This window comes from Nyctibius grandis, chromosome 2 (genome assembly GCF_013368605.1).
Source record: "Nyctibius grandis isolate bNycGra1 chromosome 2, bNycGra1.pri, whole genome shotgun sequence".
NCBI classification, from domain to species: Eukaryota; Metazoa; Chordata; class Aves; order Nyctibiiformes; family Nyctibiidae; genus Nyctibius; species Nyctibius grandis.
The window spans coordinates 112,928,007-112,944,233 of record NC_090659.1 but is presented as its reverse complement, the minus strand read 5'-3'; the positions used below and the strand labels follow the sequence as shown (position 1 = coordinate 112,944,233).

Sequence of the window (16,227 nt, the reverse complement as noted above, 5' to 3'; positions counted from 1 at the left end):
AAAGACCTTCCCTTGACCTGACCCCTTCCCACTAATCCAGTATCACAAAAGGTCTCATGAGGATTTCTATTCTGAGATCAAATTCTTTTCTGGCATAAATCTCTTCAGTATAAATCCATGAATCCACCTCTCACTCCAGCCCTGGTATTATTCGAAAGAGTAGCAGACCTAATGCACTGATCACAGTTTAAAACGAACTTAAAGTTAACCTCTGTTAACTGCACTACACTACGTCTCAGAGGCATGAGGATGAGTGAGAATTCAAGGTGGCAAGCAGCAGCTGAGTATTTGGTATAAACATGGGAATATAACACAAGCATAAAATGATACTAACATCTGTGATATAATATAGGCTTTACTGTTTTAGGGACAAGTATGACAGTTCTGTTGGCCATTCCTTTGGGATAAGTCAGCAGATCTTTACAGTGTGGTGGCAGTCAAGAGACATACCTCAGAAATTTTGTCTGAAGTAGAATGACCATTCAGCCCCAGCAGCTGCTCCTTTCTAGGTATTGTATTTTGGAAATGATTAAGTCTCCTTGTACTTTTCCATGAACATAAAACGGTTCTTGCCTCTTCCCACAATAATGGTGACATACAGAAACACCTTTGATATTACAGATAACTTGATTCTAGGCTAAGGACATTCAGAGCACATTAACAGCTTTCATTTCCACTGAATCCTGTGACAGTAGCACATAAATTGCTATCCCCTACATGGGAACTGCTGGTCAAAGCAAAATATGAAAGTACATGATGAATCACTGCATTGATAAATGAAGGTTGGAGGGTTGAGGAATTCTAACCAGACTTAATATATAATTTGTAGGCAAAGAGAAAGCTAATTTTGACTTATCTTTTAAATGTATTATGGTACTCACAATTTAATGACATGACAAGATCCCTGGCTTGCATTAAATGGAGCAAACCATTCTAGGTGCTGTACATCCAATTCCTTGTTGGAACTTGGGATTCAAATATTCAGGGTTTTTCCTACATATAGGAGAATTACTAGGGGAACAAAGAGTGCTAACATCAGCATCGTTGAGTATTAAGCAAATTCACAGTGCAGAAGTCCACAGGTAGTAATTTGCTTTCACCCTCAAAAACAATTCTTATCATGATGCTCTATTTTTCATCTACAGGTCACAGAGACATAAAATGACTGTTTTCTCCAGAAAACCATGGCATAGGATATTAAAATAGAATGATTTGCCCACAATCAAACTGCAGAATAGAGGCAAATACTGGTATAGAAATATATGTTTCTAACTCACAAAGGACAAAAGAGTCATGTTCCTCCATGCCCCTTCATACCACTTCTCATTTTAGGAACAAGACTTTGTTAATCCTATCAGATGCCAAACCTGGAAGCTGTGGAAGCTACTTTTAAATTTTACTGATAGCAAAACAATCCCAAGAGGGAAAAGAACACTCTCAGTAGAGCAGCATTTGTCAGTGTTGTAAGCAGGGATGTCCTGTCTCCTGGAGATAAACTTGTGATGAGAGGAAGAAACCTTTTTAAACGTGAACATGGCATCTTCAAGTTGAGTTTGTTTATGTAAGACAGAAATACATCCAGGATTTTTTTTTCCCTTGATAGCACGCATTGTTTATGTCAAATAAATCTTTCTAAGACTTTCATCAATCTAAACTTCATTTTTAGCTCATACTGAATAAGAATTTATGTCATAAGGTGCTAGAGCAGGATTGGATTTTGTTCTTATTTTTCAGGCTGGATTGATTTCTGCTTTCCTTTAAGTGGTCTTGTTCTTGCATAGAATATATAATGCTGTTACAAATATTGCAATCATTCTTAGTAATGTAATAAAGATTCTTTGGTAAATCTCAAGTAGCACTCCCAGGCCTCATTCTGCCTCACTCTGACTAAATGCTTACATCTAATAATTTAAAGTTAATTGCTTTTACCATATGGCATAGGGAAAGTGGGAAAAAAAAAACACCAAACTGCAAGTCCTCATCAGTAGAATGTCATTCTTGAAGAAGCAGTATTACCTTTCTCTCTCACGACCATGAAAGAAAACTTGTAAATGCTGCTAAAAACTTTGTTCAGCAATTTACACAGCTTTGCTTTAGGTTTAAAGATGGAGGAAAATTTATTTGCATCCCAAACTTGCTATCCAGAAGCACATATATAGGCTTTGTCTCCATGTCAGAGGTTGAGAGGATCAGAAGGAAACAAATTCTGGCAACTGTCAATAGTAGGTCCCCAAAGTTGCCATTGTCTTATTTCTCTTCAGGATTTCCCACAAATAAATAAATGCATATAATACAGTGTGGTATAAGAGTCTTAAATCCAGCACTTCCAGAAATTGTCATGCTCACTGTCTTCAAACTCTGTAGCTGACAAGCAGGTTCGAAGCCATGTTGTGCACCCCAGACACAATGAATTTACATGTGGTGCTCATTTGCATCATGTTTGGCAGTTTCTGGAAGTCCTGGACTCACTGTACCTAGTCCTCTGGAATTTATCTGTACCCATACCTTGGCCATATCCGTAGAGCAGAGTTAGGAATCCTAGGTTAATGTGCCAGCTACAGAAATTCTGCCTGGACAAAGCTTGGAACAGAGAAAAATGACAAGGGAGAAAGTCCAGTTATAAAATCGCTTTACACAGGGCAAGTAAACACAGTGGTACTGTAATACTGCAGCCCTGAGAATCCGTACGAACACCTGCCAAAAACGTCACGTTTTCAAGCAATTTTTCCACTCCCAAGCCTTTATCTCTAACTTAAATTTATGAATTCTTCATGTATTATCCCCCATACTAACACGGCAGATGTCATATATGTCCTTTGCTTTTCAACTTGCTTCAGATTCTCTTCTCAGCAGCCTTGATCAAGTCACCTGTTATGTTTTAATACTTTTTAGAAGAATGTCCACTTGCTTCAGAGTGCCCCCAGCCAGCAAGCTGAGGTAGGATGTGATACAAAGTCTAGAAAAAAAGGGTCACTGGATGGCTGAGGAAAAAACAGAGCTTATTTTTGTCCTTATTTAACAGTTGTAGTAAGTCAACACCATCTCCATCCCACAATATAGCATTTGCTATTCTATAATAACAAAAATATAATATGGAATTTTGCAATGTGGCCAACACTGAATCCACAGGAGGAAACGTTCAGCTCTTTTCTATTAATTTTTTTATTATCTAGCTGTGCTGTTGTGATTTCATTAAGAGTAAATACCATTATCTAATTTTAAATGGAGAAGCAAAATGTTGCAGAATAGCTTTTCCCCTTTACTCACTACTTGTGAAACCAATACCTTGCCTATTGTGGATCTTCTATTCTCTTGTTTGATTACATTTTATTCAGATGACTCTTGTGTTCATGATTAACTTGAATTTAAGAATTTGGAAAAATCTTTGAAACCTCCAGAAGTGTCAGTTATGTTACCTAACTTCAGCTATCAAACAGTTAAAGATCGAATTTGAGCTAACAGTTTAGGCTCTGATCAATCATAAAGAAAATGCTCTGGAGTATAATTCACTGTGAATAACAAACCATTATAGATAATGAATTATTATCCATAGCACTATTTTAGATGCTAGAGATGCTTTAACATTTTAGGACTTAAAATGTGAAGAAAATGGCATGGAGCTGGACATGCAGCCAAGCAGGCACACTGTCCTTGCTCTGTTCTATAAAGAACAAGCCAGCAGTGGTGGGCAAGAACACCCACATTAGTATATGAGATGGATACATGCATCAGACCTTTTTAGTACAGTCATGGATGTATGTTGACATGACTTGCAGACCTGGACTTGTGCCTGCACACAGGCTTCAAACCCATCACCTTTTCCTTCTATTCTATTTCTGGTCTTAAATCACCAGTACTCATAGCTGCTATATTTCATGAGTACTAACTATCTTTAAATAACCAAATGAAAGGAAAAGTTATTTTCTTGTCTCCTAAATCTCTGCATCTGACCAGAACAGATTTATACGGGACATTCTAAAGCTAGAATCATGTAAATGGTTGATGGGCGTTTTGTTTCTGGAAAGTAGCTGATGGAGAGAATTTCATGATACTTCTTGACATTTTAATCCTACATGATTATCCTGTAATAATTAGAAGATATTTAACACAGTTGCAGGGCTGGAGGGCATAAGGAGAAAGGTTATTTTCTAGTCTGAAATGCACAGGTACGCAGAAATTTTCAAGATATATTATGACATGAACCTGTTGGTTTGAAAGCACAGCTCAGAACAGTGGTGCATAGTAAAGAGAAATAGTGTAGAAAGGAATAGAAATTACAGTAGAAGGTAAAATATTTCAAAAAAGCACATCAATTTGTACCAAAGAAAAATAGAAAAAGTAACATATGCATTCTTATTTAGAATATTGTTAAAAAACTAGGAGCTCAGATCCATGGAAAAGGTATTTTAAAATTCAGACATTCCTCTCATTTCCACCTCACCCCTTTCCTGAAATAAACATATGCTTTATAGATCTAATTAAATTCTTTTTCAGATTAAATTGCAAAAACAAAAAAGAAAAAAGTATAAATTTCTTCCAATAGTTTTTTCAAAACATTTTTATTTCCAATGAAACTTGTGAAGAATTCCCAACAAACTCAATAGCACTTGTCCCAAATAATATACTGCTGAAAATTGACTCATAATCCCTTCTAGATGTAAATGTAAAACTATAACTCATATTTTCTTCAAATTCAAAGAGAACAAACCCACAGTAATGTCTGTCACAGTCACCAGTGACCTCTTAGAACTTTTATTTCAGCTCAGATGAATGCGAAGTTTAATGATGGTATTTCTGAAATCACGTAGGATTCTTTTCTCGGTGGTGCTAGGATTTACCAGCAGTATTCAACAGATTATTTCCAAAAGTGAGGAGAAATCTTATCTTTGAACTCAATTGAAACTTTAATAAAGTTACTCATAGGAGTTGAATGTGAGCAGGGTTATAATAAATAAGGAAACTGTATTCTCACAGATGTCTGCTGAGACCAAAATAAAAATGGATTATTATGATTATAAGATTTAACAATTATGCATATTACATTAAACTCATATTAATGTTAGAGATACTTTTGCTGTTGCTCTATTTTTTAAAAAGCTGGGGATCATTTGAAAAGATGAACAATATGTGCAAATATTAGTTAGCTTTTATGGTGGATTTTATGAGTTTTCTAGAACAGTCACACAATTTTATTCTTTCACATCTCCATGCAGATATATTTCATTCTTTCATTTCATTCTCACGCAAGTCACAGAGGAGAAATAGGTATAGACATATTTTTATTTCAGATGTAATATTCATACCTCACTTGTAAGTTATGCAAGGAAAATAAGAAGCTTCATTAAACAGAACTACAAGTTGTCTGTGAATAGTGATTTGCAGTTTGGGAGTACTTTCCTTTGAAATCATTAAATCTACACAGTTAAAGTAATTTTATGTCCTTGAAAAACTCCACTTACTACCTCATACTGATGAAGAGAAAAGTGATTTTTTTAAAAAAATATGTTTCCTGATGACCCAGGGAACAAGTTTCCTTTCTGTTTGCTGTACGACACACATTTACTTTCTGTAGCATACACAAAAGCAAATTTCAAAAAAATTAAACACAATTCAAAGGAAATTTTCTAATTATATGAATTTCAGAACAATCTCATAGCAACTGAGACAACTTTCAAAGTTTTTAATGTCTTCATTGTTTCTTAGAACTATACATTATGAAAAAATTCCACTTATGAGTTTTATTCACCAGAAACAGTTTTCTTCCATGACAACAGAGCAAAAGCATTTTTGTCACTGATTTTACTGGAAGTAGGACTGAAGGGCAAATAGGCAATAATGGGCAACAAGCATGGCACCCTTATGGTGCCAAATAAAGTGTACCTGCACACCTATCTCTTTCATAAAATAGCAGTTGCTGAGTAGTATTGCACTGTACCAACACAAAGTATTCCTACTGTGGGCCTGTGTAGTGATCAATAATGATCAATGAAACACTTGCCTGGCCATGGTGGCTGTTTTGCAGCCAGAAATCATGACATAATTACATTCCATATAGAAGGAGGGCAAGCTTATAAGGAGTTTACACTTAAAGCTGAACGCAAAACAAGGGAGTTACAAAATCACCAGAAAGTCACTCAAGAAAGAGTATAAATTTTAATATCAAAGTGAAGTGTTAAATTAGAAAAAAAATATGAAAGCTAATACATGGGAAGAAAGAAACTATTGTTATTTGTACTACTTCTAATATTCAAAAATAGCTAACAAAGTATAGCAATTCAAAATATATAGCTAAGGATGTGAAAGGAATATCTTAAGTGGTAGGGCTAAAGACAGTAAGTTTTATTAGTGCATCAGAGACAGAAATACCCTATTTATTATTCATATTTAGAACTGAACAGGTTGAATTTTGTGTTAGATAAGTATGGGAAGTTTTTTTAATTTTCTAATTGAAATGTAAAATAACTTCTAATAAGAAGCAAACTTTATAAATTAGACCCATACAAGCTGCACAGAAGAGTCCTCAAACCAAATATATAGGACACCAAAATTTGAAATCGGTGAGCAAGAAAGTAATATAACATTAATAATGAGCAAGCTGTCAAGTTTCTATGGTGATACAGTAGGGGGAAAAAGAAGAGCTCTTATGATCCACACCCATCATATGATCCACAACCATCTATAAATACAAAAATATATACATGATTGGAGTGCTGAAAAAAAAAAAGATCAGTCTGTTTTGTTTACTAAGTAAAAAAAAAAAAAATGGTGCTTTTATTTCCATACATATATTTCTTCCATGGAGGACAGTGATAAAGGACCATTTTGCAATAATAGAGAGGTATTGTAGGAACTATGCGTCAGAGGTGAATCCAGACAGACTCAAAATAAAGTATCTTTTGTCAGGTTAAGTAATCAGTGCAGCAAACTGATAAGAGAAACAATGATTGTCTCTTTCTGATATATTCAAATAAATAGTGGATACCATTCCATATGGGACTATATGTTGCTCGAAAAACAAAATTTGTGAAGGTTTGACACAGTCTCCCACAGCATCCTTGCAGCTAAACTGAGGAAGTGTGGTCTGGATGATCGGATAGTGAGGTGGATTATGAACTGGCTGAAGGAAAGAAGCCAGAGAGTGGTGGTCAATGGGACAGAGTCCAGTTGGAGGCCTGTGTCTAGCGGAGTCCCTCAAGGGTCGGTACTGGGACCAGTACTATTCAACATATTCATTAATGACTTGGATGAGGGAATAGAGTGCACTGTCAGCAAGTTCGCTGATGACACAAAACTGGGAGGAGTGGCTGACACAACGGAAGGCTGCGCAGCCATTCAGAGAGACCTAGACAGGCTGGAGAGTTGGGCAGGGAGAAATTTAATGAAATATAATAGGGGCAAGTGTAGAGTCCTGCATCTGGGCAAGAACAACCCCATGTACCAGTACAAGTTGGGGGCAGACCTGTTGGAGAGCAGCGTAGGGGAAAGGGACCTGGGGGTCCTAGTGGACAGCAGGATGACCATGAGCCAGCAGTGTGCCCTTGTGGCCAAGAAGGCTAACGGCATCCTGGGGTGTATTAGAAGGGGTGTGGTTAGCAGGTCAAGAGAGGTTCTCCTCCCCCTCTACTCTGCCCTGGTGAGGCCACATCTGGAATATTGTGTCCAGTTCTGGGCCCCTCAGTTCAAGAAGGACAGGGAACTGCTAGAGAGAGTCCAGCGCAGAGCCACGAAGACGATTAAGGGGGTGGAACATCTCCCTTATGAGGAGAGGCTGAGGGAGCTGGGTCTCTTTAGCTTAGAGAAGAGGAGACTGAGGGGTGACCTCATTAATGTTTATACATATGTAAAGGGCAAGCGTCATGAGGTTGGAGCCAGGCTCTTCTCAGTGACATCCCTTGACAGGACAAAGGGCAATGGGTACAAGCTGGAACACAGGAGGTTCCACATAAATATGAGGAAAAACTTCTTTACGGTGAGGGTAACTGAACACTGGAACAGGCTGCCCAGAGAGGTTGTGGAGTCTCCTTCTCTGGAGACATTCAAAACCCGCCTGGACGCATTCCTGTGTGATATGGTCTAGGTAATCCTGCTCCGGCAGGGGGATTGGACTAGATGATCTTTCGAGGTCCCTTCCAATCCCTAACATTCTGTGATTCTGTGTGATTCTGTGAAGGTAATTATGTTAATAGGCTCAATGAAATTCAGTGATTTGTGACGTTCAGGAGATAAGATTAGAGGAACCTTCTGACCTGCACTACAAGTCTGGGAATTTTCTGAATCTCTATCAAGTACTAGAATCTGGAGCATCTCATCTGGAAGTTTGAGTACAACTGTAGTAACTCGCAGCCTGATTTTTAACTGGTCGAAGAATAGCTAGAGCTTTACCCATGGGTGGTTGCCATGTTTCTATTTGTTGTATCTCAAATTGGACACCCTGAAATATTGAGAGAAATGTGTTTTTTAATGCAACTTCATACAGGTATAGCAAGTGGAAGTTAGCAAATAATGGCAGAAATTAATAGAAGCCTTGAAGTTGAATCTATGCTATGAAGCACTTTTCCGCATCTAAACCGCCACAAGATCCAACTGTATTTATGTCTAAGCTTAGACTTGAAAGCAATTCAAATATTTATAAAATATTTTTGAAAAAGTATCAGCATGTAACAGTTACCTTTTCTTTTGTGATGTCCTCCAAGCTTTTTTTGGAATACCTGAAGCAGTCTAGTTTTCAGCTCACAATCAAACATTTTATAACTACAGTTCTTTTTTTATTTTTCTTTTCTTCCCCCTTAAGTATCCTCTGCCATATTTAGGCAAACTTATGTCTGTATCAAAAAGCCTAATGGGTGCACAATGACTGATGAGTGTTTGGGTTAAAAAGAAAATTGAATGGCTGAAAACATTATTTAATCCATTTCTTCCCTCAGTATGAATGTAAATAACACAGTTTCCACATAGACCTTTGTGGAATAGCAAGGTACAGTGAAAAGCCCTTCCACTCCCATGAGCAGGCATGTAATGCTGTGAGTCAGAAGCAGTAGTGCCATTAAAACACTTTTTACACAGCCAGTTTTATAACTTAAAGAAAATTGCAACAGAAAAGGTCTCCAAAAGTTTGGTTACCTTGATTCATCCAAGATACAGCAGTACTGAAATCCCCCACCTAAATGGACATTATCACTTACTGGTGTCCTGAACTGCAGTTTCATTGCAGGAATACTAGGAAGTGATGGAATTTGATAAACTCATACAGGTTTTGAAGTCGTTATTTTCTTTTGCCTATTGAGTGGAAGTGTTCAGGAGTAGACAGCTGAAGAAGCTCTAGAGAGAGTATTTCAAGTGATTTACTTGATCTTAATAAAAACCTGGCCTCCCTTGTGGATTAAAGAGACACATTCTATGTCACAAACCATTTATTAAGGATTCCCTGCAGAAAGTGAGGTATGTCAAGCATTATAGGAACCTTAATTGTGGTTATATTTTATTGCTACTTAGGTTATTAAGTGTTTAAACTACCAGATAACAGAATCTATATTCTCAATAGTCGAAGAGTGCTAACAGTAATTTTACTAAATATTTCAGCCCTGTTCCAGCAATCTCTTGGAGGAAAGTGAATGGTCATAATCCAAGTAAAGCCCGCCTGAGAAAATCCCAAGCTGTGCTTGAAATACCTAATGTGCAGCTAGAGGATGCGGGAATGTACGAATGTAAGGCTGAAAACTCTCGTGGAAGAAATGTCTTCAGAGGACAACTACAAGTGTACAGTAAGTGTAACTGCACACAGTATTATCTAGCAATGCTTTGTCCACACGTAAGGCTTTAATTAATATGAAGGATGCTAAGGTCCACTAGAAATGAAATATTTTTATTCTAAAATAAAATTAGTATTGAATTAAGCTATATATTTTTATTCCTTCATAACACATTAAAGTCTGAAATATAAATAAAGTTGACTCCCTCAAAGAACTGGCTTAAAAACAATTTCACGTTGATGTTTATGGGGTTTTTGATGGGTTTTTAAAGAGCATTGCTATAATTTTACAAGTCTTTTTTTTTTTTTTTGCTCCTGGTATGAGATATATGACAATGACGTGTAACCTAAGCATGATGTATCTGTCAGAAAACAATATTAGAAATAGTACGTTTATCACATTTTTATTAACGTCTCACCCTTGCCATGCCTGGATACTGAGTTTTGTCAAATTCATTGTACAAGAATCAGGGCTGGAGAAGTGCTTCAGTTTTTGTAAAAAATTCTCAGTCTAGGCATGCATCATTTCTGAACGTTCTGTTTTTCAGAAAGTGCTAAACATTTTCTCTATAAGATTGGTCTTTCTAAAAGTTTTTTGAGTGAGCATAAAAAAAATTGAATCATGCATCACATTGAAAAGAAAAATCACAACTTGAAATTAAAAATACTTAGTAAAAATCATGAAGTTTATCTAATATTGTTACTGCATCCTAGAGGCTAGAAACAAAACCCCATATAAGACGTGCCCTGAGTATTTGCATGTCAATTTTTCCTTATATTGAATGTATGTTTGAGTACCACCTACTTCTTATCAATTAAAGTTACATCACTTACTATCATTCTATGAATCCTACAACCTTAAATACTTAGCAGGAAAGGTCTGTTGCAGGAGATCACATGAAGAATTTTTCAGACTCTGAATTGTTTTCTGTCTTCAAATATCACAGTCAGTGGAATCCCAACTGCTGCAGTTTAGACAGGTCCTCAGGCCAATAGACACCTTTAAGGAGGAGTCTTGCCTGTTAATCAATTTTATTTTACTCTTCTTGATTTCAGCTCATGGCTGCTAGTGCTTTCTCCCCATTACTAACCATACACAGTTCTCTGTCTTTGTTACACACTTTCATCAAATAGCCGTAGACTGGCATCATATATTTAGTTTATTTTCCACATATGTCAAAATTTCCAGGTCCGTACTAAATTTTCCTGTCTCCTCCAGCTTTCCAATGTCTTTATCTTACCTTCCTTGTTTTTAGTGAGTATCAGCATATCTTAAACTGTTTGAAATTTGAAAAAATTTAGTTTGAATTCTAAGGAGTACCCCAGGTCATACACTTACTAGCTCTTTTCTAGAGCTGTGAAACTACTAGATGCCAAAGCACCTTATAAAGCAGTTACAATTATCTCTACCTTCTTCTTTCAAAGTTCAAGGAATATAAAAGGCGTTCTTCAAGAGAGAAACTAAAATGCTGGAAAATTAGGTTATTTCCTCAAGAGCACCCTGCAGGTCTGTGACAGGATGATAAACAGAACTCAAATCACAGCAAACATGATGTAGTGTTCTACACAACTCTGCCTCTCATTAGCCAGGACACATTTTCGTTTTGAGCAGAAATAAAGATGGTACACAAATCTAGGAATCCATAGAAAACATTTTCGCTGTCAGTTTTTTTTTCTACTTTGTGCAGACAGAAATAAGAATTTTTAGTTCTCCACCATAGTACTATTGTCAAAATTGTATTTGTTACAGTCACTGCCTTTATGGATAGCACAGTTTGTGCTAATCATCATTTTTTGCAATAATATTAGAACAACTGCTTTAACGTTACAGAGAGAGAGAATCATTCTTCTGATTAACAGCTATGTGAGATTAGTATATTATTAAGTTTCTGTTAAATCTATTATTATATTTTAGACTATCTCACGGGTAATTCAAAACCAGATCCGAGTCAGTGTTTCACCTATCTGCATTAGCAGGGAATGAGGTCAGAACAAGTCACAGAGACGTTCAGTGACCTCCAGCAGAGCAGAACAAGAAGTGCAAACTGTTAATAGTCCCTGCAAGTGCCTTTTCTTGGCCTTGAGATGAAATACTCCCCAGTGAGCCTCTTGCAGCCTTCATTGCTCCTGAAGAAAACATTAGTGTTTCATTGGCCTACAAAACTTGACAACCCTTTCCAGGGGTGTAAGAGGATTTGGGTAAGAAGGTTTTTAACAGCACAAAATTTAGCCAAATGTTACTTTACAAAATTCTCAGCTTCCTTCACTGACAGTTGATATGGCAGGATATGGGGGCATTACTTGAAACAGCATTTCCTACTGTATGTTGCATTCATAACAACAGTCAACATGAATTATTTACCTTTAAGCTCATTATCTTTTCACTGACAACTTATTCCTCTAGGAGCCAGCAATTATCTCAGCTCAGAAATTCAGATGTAGGCCATCATCCTTTACCAGGGGTTTCTTGTAAAATTTCAGAGCAGGCTGTAGGACCCACTGTGTCATACTACTGTCTCACAATTAGCATATCTCTGCAGGAATTCACTTGCTGTCTTTTGGATCTTCTTAATTTCATCAGTTGCATCTGATCTGGGTCACCACAGAGTATTTTGGAGAAAGCCCAGGACACCCAGTCTGCCTGTCTGGTCACATTTAATCACAAACTACTTATTTTTCATTTCTTACTTGATGCTGCAATCCAGATATACCATGACTGTCTGATGCAGCTAACACTTTGTATGTTGTTCAGAAAGTGGTATTTCAGACGTTGACAATTTCAGATTGTTGTAGTGTCAGCACGTAGTGGAAATTCATCTGTAGAAGCGACAAAGGCATTAAAAACATAATTTTGATAATGCAAGACATCCTCATACACACCGCAACCTGCTTTGAGAGCTGTGATTTTTCCCCGAGTGATCTGCTCATCATGTAGTTTCCATGAAATTTGATTCAAGTTCAAACTGATTAATAGAAGAGAGCACAAAAATTAAAATTTGGGTGGAGAAATTGGGCATTAAGCTTTTGTAATTACAGTTCCTTCACAAATCCTGACTAGCAGCATTTTCCCAATGGTAAGCGCTGGTTTGTGCAATTCCTGCTCCTCTCACTCTGAACCTCTTGGGTTTTCTTCTGTGTTACCTACTCACTAGTGCTAGTTCAGCAGAGGCTGGTGATGTGAACCAGACCACAAAAATACTTTTTTTGCCTTTTTTCTTTTGGCTGGGTAAGTTCCGTGATCCTGCTCATAGCAGTGCCCCATGAGCAGCACTCACAGGAGGCGATTTTTGCCATAACACCGCAGCTGAGGGCAGGAATGTAGTGTTATGCAGTGTAATTGGCCATCCTGATTTTAAAAGCCATTTTAATAACTTCCTTATAAAAACTGTATGGAAAAAAATCCACTGGTGCCACTACGGGTTATCCCCAGGTACATGTAGTAAAATTGCCTAGAGAGGAAGAGATTTTCATTGTTAGAATTGCACTTCCAGTTTAAATTTGCTGTCTTATCTTTCTCGCTATGACAGCTACCTATTCTTCTCCGACTCTATACTTCCCACTTGGTCTCATGTCCAGAAAATGAATGTTTTTCACCACAAACTCTGTACTCATTCACATTTTAGGACACTATCTGAAGTCATTTGTCTATGCAAATTTTGTCCTTAATTTTCTTTCAGTCAAATAGTTGCTTAATAATTTGAGAAAGTAGGCTGAGTTTTCTGCATCTGAATTTCATTTTCCACAGAGGATATGAAAACTGGCCTGTAAGCTTGCAGATTTATTGCCAATTTGTGTTTATAAAACATTTTGACATCTTGAATAAACAGGGGCAGAAATGCAGCATAAAATAAATCAGGGATTGGACGGTGATTTTAAAATCTCAGGAGCACTGTACAAAGCTATGGCACAATATCCATAAAGACTACTGAATAATAAAACACATCCTTCTATTCTTACATTCACCCCAAAACTCTTCAATGAAGAGATTAAAAAAACAGGCAAACACCTGTTTTTCTTCAAGATGAATGTTGCATTTATAAAAAGAAAAAAGAACCTGTTACTTTTGAAATCTGTTTAAATGCTTCTTAGAATTTATGTTTTCTAATTAAAATTACATGCAATTATGGAATGAGTTTTCTTTGCCCACATGTATATCAGGGTGATGTTAACACATTTTTGTTAAAAAAAGAAAAATAATACATTTAGTCAGAGGTTGTACATCCATTTAAAGGTTTCACTTTTAAAATTATTGACAGGGTTTAAGAACAAGTGTTATGATATTACAGAGAGTGACCCTTGCTAATGAGCAGAGAGGGAACTCTGCAGCAAAGTAAGGAGTACATCAAGAGAGGAAAGGAAGCCAAAAAGTGATGAAAATATTTCTTTCAATCATGCATTTAGCTGTTTTCCTGTTACATCTACCTATAGCTTTGCTACCTTGTTCTCAAAGGGATGAGAATCTGAGTCATTGCCTTGGCTGATGGCAAGTTCAAGAGCTTGAAAATTATGAATCCAAAAGCCATTTAGGCTGTGAGGAGAAAATATAGGGTAGAAATATCCCAGCAAATGAAAAAAGTTTGTTAATATCAATCAATCACACCAGTGTGATTTGCAAGTTTGTGGTTACAGAGGAAAACCCATGACATGACTGTGATATCAAGACAGCCACAGACAGAGGGTAGGGAATAGCAGTTGTGTACTGAGGAGAACACCTCTGCAGCCAGGCTTGGGGAGGCAGTTTTATTTTAGCGTGAACAAGTGCACACTCTAATTCTGAACGCTCTGGTTCATGATGAGATCAAATTCAACACAGAAAAATGAGATTAGACATGCTTTGGGTCATATAGTAGAATTTTCAGAAAAGCAAAATAATAAAAAGAATGGAATATAAATAGGAACAGTTTAGCGCATCTTTGAAACTGCATGCTTTATGGTACCACTGGCTAAATTTTATGAATTTTTAGTTACACATTTAACTGTCACATCTTCCAAAATCATATTAGCGTACTCATTTTCAAAGGAAACAATTGCTTCTCAGTGTGCTTCCTTTGTGCATACCGAAACACGCAAAAAGAAAACAACAGCATCAACTATACAACGCAATCGAATTATATGTCTAAGACAAGTAGTAGACAACAAGTAAGTAGGGACTCCCATAAACTACTTCTGAGGATTTCATGGGACTCTTTGGTATAACAGAAGAATCAAGTGATTCAGCACAGTGGAGAACATATGGAGCATGTCTTGCATTGCCTTGACTGTAATAAGAAGAATAAGGGAGCAGATGTTTTTGGTCTTGAGTTTGGGAGTGAGGTTGGGTCACTGTTTTCACTGTTTTCCTCTACTAAAAGGGAAATGAGTGATTCTTTTTCTGATATGTTTCCAGCTCCTGGCAACTGTCTGGTCAGGGACTCTGAAGCAAACTATTTTCTGCTTAGGAATGATAGACACCTGATTCACTTTCTTTATCATCCATGCACGACATGTAAGCTAGAAGCAGTTAGTCACCTGTCATGCCTTTTCATATCTTCTCATGTGTTTGATTGGTGACCTGTCAAATGCCATCTAGATTCAAAGATTTATTTTTAATCTTGGTTCCTCATGTTTAAGTACGTTATCAATTACCTGACATTTGAATAAGAGACTTTGTTGTGACAGATCTTCTATTCATACCAAGCAGAAGAATTTTACATTCCTTTAGCAATGAAGGCCTTTTAGCTACTTATTCTTTACTATTTGGGAAAAAAAGTCCAACATTTAATATCATTAAGTTAATCAATTTCGCCTATCATCCTCATCCTTTTTGCTATACAAATTGATATGGCTACAGCATGAAAACTCAAAAGCTGACTTTTAAGCATACATTTTTATTTCTGCATATGAATGTTCGGTTCCTCACTGAGCCAAAAAAAGTTTTCTAAATTATAAATCCTACATATAGCTATCTGTTCGACTGTTGCATTGAAGATCTGCTTCTGCGCAAAAAAAAATATTCCCTGCTTTTTAACAGATTATTACACGAAATTTAAGTATTAATGATCATATATACACTTAACAACTGTCTATCTTTGAGACTGTTTTAACATTGAGTTACTGTGTTCCTGATGAATGCTGGAAATTTCGTGGGTTCTGTGCTTAAAAACTTTAAAACCATTTTCTCCCTTGAAATATGAATTAAACTCAAGACATTTCAACACAAATATGTGCAAATACCTTACCAAATACCCAGTCATTCCTAGATGAACAAATCATGATTTCCTAGTAAACTGAGAAAACTACATAAAACAGAATCTATGACAACTGGCCTCCTTTACAAAAATTTAAATAGCCTAGGTCTTGAAAAGTTTACTAAATATTCCATTGTGACTACCAAGCAAATGCTGTTAAATTCAGTAGGAATGAATGCATTAATATATAGTACTGTAATTTAATCCATTGGACTTTATTAAACCAGGCAGGTTTCTATTCCTAGTCATGAT

The 16,227-nt window shown here is 36.6% G+C and overlaps 1 protein-coding gene across 1 annotated transcript in view; it reads left to right on the top strand.

Moving 5' to 3' along the window:
- Positions 1–16,227, top strand: part of CNTN5 (contactin 5) — a 294,289-nt gene that overhangs the window by 133,584 nt on the left and 144,478 nt on the right. Inside the window, exon 9 of the mRNA XM_068395332.1 lies at positions 9,580–9,761. Coding sequence (XP_068251433.1) covers positions 9,580–9,761 — 182 coding nt within the window. The remainder of the gene's footprint in view (positions 1–9,579; positions 9,762–16,227) is intronic.